Source organism: Ceratosolen solmsi, unplaced genomic scaffold (genome assembly GCF_000503995.2).
Source record: "Ceratosolen solmsi marchali unplaced genomic scaffold, CerSol_1.0 scaffold29, whole genome shotgun sequence".
In the NCBI taxonomy this organism is placed as follows: domain Eukaryota; kingdom Metazoa; phylum Arthropoda; class Insecta; order Hymenoptera; family Agaonidae; genus Ceratosolen; species Ceratosolen solmsi.
Genome location: NW_011948417.1, coordinates 11,739,582 through 11,745,431, shown reverse-complemented (window position 1 = coordinate 11,745,431; position 5,850 = coordinate 11,739,582). Strand labels below are relative to the sequence as shown.

Here is a 5,850-nt window from a genome sequence, read left to right as displayed (position 1 = left end):
ATTATTTTTAATTCGATTTCATACTTTTTATAAATTATTTAAATTTGATAAAAATTAGAAATTTACTATTTTATTTCAAATTCCTTTACTTAATAATAAGTTTTAATAAACATATTTAATAATTCGATTAAATTAAACTAAAACTAAAACAATTTGCATAGCAAAACATTTCTAATTATTAAATTAACTTAAAGATTTTAAAAATAATTTATTAACTCGTGAAAAGCAATTAATCAAAATATATTTGCAGCAATATTTTATTTATACAAATATTTTGTTCGATAGTTCATTTTAATTTAACGCCCGCCCTAGCAGATGCTTGGGTAAGGACTTAAGTGGAAGGACTGTAGATATATACAATGTATGCATACTTCGTTAAAAATGGTTTGTATGGTTTATTGATGAGTTGAATTCATTGAACTAATCCTGTGGTGCTTATTTCACCAACACAAGAGGCTCCTTGTTGATGGTGACGATGTTGTTGCTGATCTTGTAAGGATTAACAATGGATTATATACCTTCCGTGACAAGGAGTAATTCAATACTATGTTTTTTGTAGTCTAATATCTTCTTGAAGAGGAGAAGATGGTGTCAACACCTTTTATTGCCGGTTAACGTTAATTAATACTCACATGAGAATGACGCGTGTTCCTTCTATGACGGCCTCACTAACAGAGCGCCTTCTCGAAGCGTGTTTGCTTTAAATATCCATGCGACAGCTTAGTTCGAGCTGGCACCAGTAGATGTGATTGGTGTTACTAGCTAGATAAATTAGAGACTAAATAAACAGTGTAGAAATTCCGAGAACTACAAAACTTTAGGAATTCCGTAGACCAGAAGACTTGGAGAATTCCAAGAATCGTAAGGCTTGTAGACTTCCGAGAATCAGAAAGCTTGGAAGTTCTCGGAATCCTGAATATATTTATATAAGTAATTACATATTGTTTGTTTACTTAGTTTATCCGTTTTATCGGAAATATCTTTGTAAACGAAATTATTTTGATAACTACACAAATATTTCATAAAATAACATAAGTAGATAGTAGATGGATACATGCAAAAGTTATTCATGCACATGTGGTATGTAGGACGAAAAAAACTACAATCTTATATAAATGAAATAATTACACCATTTATGGCAGTTTATCATTTTAAATATTAAAAATCAATTTACATTTATGATCAATATAAAAGAAATTTTCATTTAAAAAACACATACCCTTCGTGGATTTAAAAATATATGAAAATATAGTGTATTATAGGTAGTTTAAATGATTCTTATATACAATTAAATAAACCTTTACAATATCTTTTGATTTACACATCTGATTTACTCTTGATAAGAAAAATGTCATTCTTCTTTCAATCTTTCAATTAATTAAACCTACTGTTTATATTGCAAAATTACTAAATACACAGTTTTAAATATAAACCATTAATCTTAGTCCCATAAAATTTATTGCATTATTTACAATTTTAATTTTCTATAATATTCAATAAAATTATTTCTTTTTAATGTAGACGTATTTGAATTATTGTTTTAAATAAATAAGATATAGTCAATACTATAAGCAAACAATAATATATAGGATTTGGAGAATTTGGAAAATATACAATCTTTTTAATTATGAATATAATATAAATAAATTAAAAATAAATTAAGGATATTTTTCATAAAATAGTTTCAAATTTTTTTATAAGTGTAAGCATATTAACAAGTTCTCTTCAATTAAATATAATAAAGCTTGTACTCACCTCTTACAATATATATAATTTATAAAAATTATAAAAAATTAATAGGTTTCATGAATTTATGTAAATATATATATATATATATATATATATATATATATATAATGCTTCTTCGAAAATTTCAATGTTAATTACAAAATATACACATACAATTTAATAAAAAACTTAATATATAATTACTCTCAAATTTGAAATTTAATCACTGGAAAATTGAAACTTATATCTTAATATATTAATTAATTTTAATTATAAAATACAAAAACATTAAAATAATATATCCATTTAAGCATATTTATGTTTAATAATATAGTTTTCTCCAACGTGATTATATTAAAATGAAGGCATTTTTATTCCGTTTGAAATGTAAAATGATAAAAGTACAAATAGTATTAATAATATAGTGACAATTATATTTTATCATAAATTGTTAAATATTTAAATTAATTAATAATACAAGAATATAATTAATAATATTGATTTTATTGTTTGTAAACTAATATTATACTGTATAATTTCACTAACAAGATGTGTTCAGTGGCAGTATAGATATATATGTATTTATATATAACTATATTTATCATCTATGTATTCATATATTACAGTATCTGTATAATGATCGCTACGATAAAAACAGTAGAACTAATGATTTTTTAACCACGTAGTTATATCGAAATCGGCACTGAGCATCCCGCGATATTGTTTGTATATATAATTTGTTATTCTATTATAGATTTTTATTAGATAAACTGCACATTTTCAATATTTCTTTTAGCTGGGTAGTATGAAAAAGTTCACGATATGATTTTAAGCATCTTTTCTTCTAAAAAATCATTAATCGCTATTAATATATTTTTATTTATTAAAGTAATATGATATTATACAAAATATAAGTACACTTGAGTATATACAGTATAAACAAAAATATTTTTTTGGTTCAACACCGACTTCTACTTGTGAATAAGTAAATTTTTTAAATAAGAAATCGAATATCATGAATGAATAATGAATAAAATTATACGTATTAAAGTCTTGGATTTTTATATTCATTTTTATTTATTAATTAATTTCAATCAAGATCAATAAGTTGGTATCGTCAATACCAATCAAATAAGAATCAAAATCCTTTCAATTCTTATACTTCTTCATATGGTTTATTAATTTATAAAAATAAAATTTAATATTCTTTGGAATGCCAAGAGCCGAAACCGGTAATTGAAATGAAATATTATATAAATAGTTATTTAATGTTTGACAATGAATCTTAACTAAAGTATTTTTCTCCCGCCACTGTACACATGCACCACGCCATTGGATTTTAATAATAATCTCTCGATTTATTATTGCCGAGTATGTGAATAGACATTTTAAAATGAGTGCCAAAATAAAGTATACAAGACACTGTTTTAAAAAAAGAGAGCAATACTAACAATATCATTAAATAAACTAGTTATAATAAGTATAACAATAAGAAATGCTTGCTAATAAAATTAATCGAATTGATTTAAAATTGTAATTCGTTTATGATGATTAAAAATGTAATTTAAATATAATACAAGTGATAGAAATTAGAATATAAAAATTCTTTTTGAAAGTTCGATTTATTTTTTAATATCTAAAATTACGTCAAGTAAAACGTAAATATAGTTCTTTTCAACTAAAGCTACGCATACTTATACATTCCTCGAAAATTAATATCACAAATCGTAAAAAAACTATACGATAGTAAGAAAATTGATAGGTCAATTCTAAAATTGTGTAACGCATCAACATATACAATGTATAATTTTGTTGAATACGTTAACTTTTCTATAATGCAGAATATAGGACTATACCCATTTACACTTCTTTACACTTTTAATCACACATTTCTTCATAGATTAATTATCTTTATTATTTATATTTATGTATTTTTCGCTTAAAGATTAACCGTCATGTTAATACCTAATAAGTAAATTGACTATTTTTCAATTCCCATTTAGGGTTTTATAAATCGGCAGTCAAGTGAAAAACTATTAATACATATAAACAATACAATCGTATTATTAATAGTGTATAAGACTGTTTTTGTAATAAAAAACAAACAACCTCAAAACCTTTTTGCAGAACATATAATGCAAATTTTTGTATATAGAAATGTTCATTAACTTGCTTACAATTCTTGTAATTATCGCGTGAATACACATAATGAATCGTTGTTAATTGGAATAAGATTTTATAAAAAAAATAGAAATTTTCCTCATTAAATTCTACGAAAGGAAACGGCACATAAAATGAGTGAACACTATAATGACCCTACAAATTTTTAATAATAACTTTATATACACAGTGATTACTTTACGTACGAGAAATTTAGTTGCTTTGATTTATAACTAAATAGAATTTTAGCTGTCGAAAGTGCTATATTTCTATCCTTTGGTACAATAGTAAAGCGCTTTGCCATTTTTGATCTGTATTAAAGAATTATCATTTTTTTTATAAATTTATAATAAGACCTTTAATACGACTTTGTATTTTATGATATCAATTTTGCATATATATATGCATATAAAACCATTATATTGTATTATACATATTCATCTATAATAATATAAATTTTGTTCGTAATATATGTAGCACATATTAATGAGTATTTTAAATAGTATTTGAAGATGATCCTTTAATGAAAGTTGAATTGCTATAATATTTATGTGCTAGGTCAGCGTATCTATGGAAGCGATTAATATATAAATTTTTATATGATAATATAATAATAAATAGTTAAACAATCTTATTTTAATGTCAGTATATACATGCAAGTACTAGTAATAACTAACTATTTTTAATTAAATTATAATAATGTAAAAAATTAACGACAAGAAAACATTTCATGTTAAATCGTTATACGTAAAATGCTTACTATTAATAGTAATGTATTATAATACAAATTGTCCCATTTGTTAAAATCTATTAAAGCATTTGTAGATTTCAACCGTTACAATGTTCTTACCTTTCATTAAAATTATTGTAAAATTTAAAGCACAACTAAATATTTATGAACAATTTTAAGTAAATCTGTAATGCAGTATTTAATTATGCAAAACTTTCAGTGAAGTTATTTTCGTCTTGCAATGAGTAAGCAATACGTATTGCATCTACAGTTCTTTGTTAGGTAAAGTTCCTTTTAAGTTAAGAAAAATTTATATATTAAATCTCTTAATTATTCTTTGATTACTTTTTCAAAAATACCATTATTCATTTCAGATGTTTCTAGTAACTTATAATTATTTATTAAACAAATTTTTTTAATAAATCGCTACTGTATAAATAGATAACGATGATTGCTTAAAACTTTTAAACATAATTATAGAAATTGTTTTTGGTTACAATAGAGTAGTTTACTCTTCTTCACTTCCATGCTCAGTACGACCATACATATCTGCTAATTTATCAAATCTAGGGCCCCAATTACCTAAATATTCATATTCATGTTGTTCATCATCAGTACCTAATAATAAAATATAATATCAACCAGATTTAATTTTAATATATATAACATGGAGAGAAAAGATGTATAGAACAATTTTCAATTGATTAAGAATAGATTTTGCACTAAAAATCAATTTAGTTCAGTTGTATATCAATAAAAATATATCACTTGTGTTTAAAAAATAATATGTAATTTGACTATGTTAATTATTACACATTTTATACTATTTGTATAAAAGGTAAATATTATAATTTTATATTGTACCCACTTAAATTGAAATAAATTTTTCTACATGAAATTTTAACATTTCAAAGTATTCTTTATGTATTTAATTTACCATATGACAAATTAATTAAATTGAAATTACCTATCTTTGCAATAGGTATGCTTAAAACACTTATATTTTTAATATTATAAAAAAAATAATATAATTTTCTTTTGAGTACAGAATTAATATTCATACCAGAAGCTAGAGATGATAATGAGCCAGCAGTACTACCACCACCTTCGTATGCATAATTTCGTAAATCATCAAAAGGAGGTGCATTAGGATCACTATCTGCTCTATTTTTGTGATCTTCGATAAATGTCCCTACATTATGTTCAGGTCCTATTGGATCTTTGTTATATAA

General features: G+C 23.4%; 1 protein-coding gene across 1 annotated transcript in view; it reads right to left on the bottom strand.

Moving 5' to 3' along the window:
- Nucleotides 1–4,959: 4,959 nt before the first annotated feature.
- Nucleotides 4,960–5,850, bottom strand: part of LOC105359907 (neural-cadherin) — a 49,383-nt gene continuing 48,492 nt past the window's right edge. The window contains exons 35-36 of the mRNA XM_011496663.1: nucleotides 5,682–5,837; nucleotides 4,960–5,236 (exon numbers count right to left, since the gene is read on the bottom strand). Of these exons, the coding sequence (XP_011494965.1) occupies nucleotides 5,127–5,236; nucleotides 5,682–5,837 (266 nt within the window). The 3' untranslated portion in view covers nucleotides 4,960–5,126. The remainder of the gene's footprint in view (nucleotides 5,237–5,681; nucleotides 5,838–5,850) is intronic.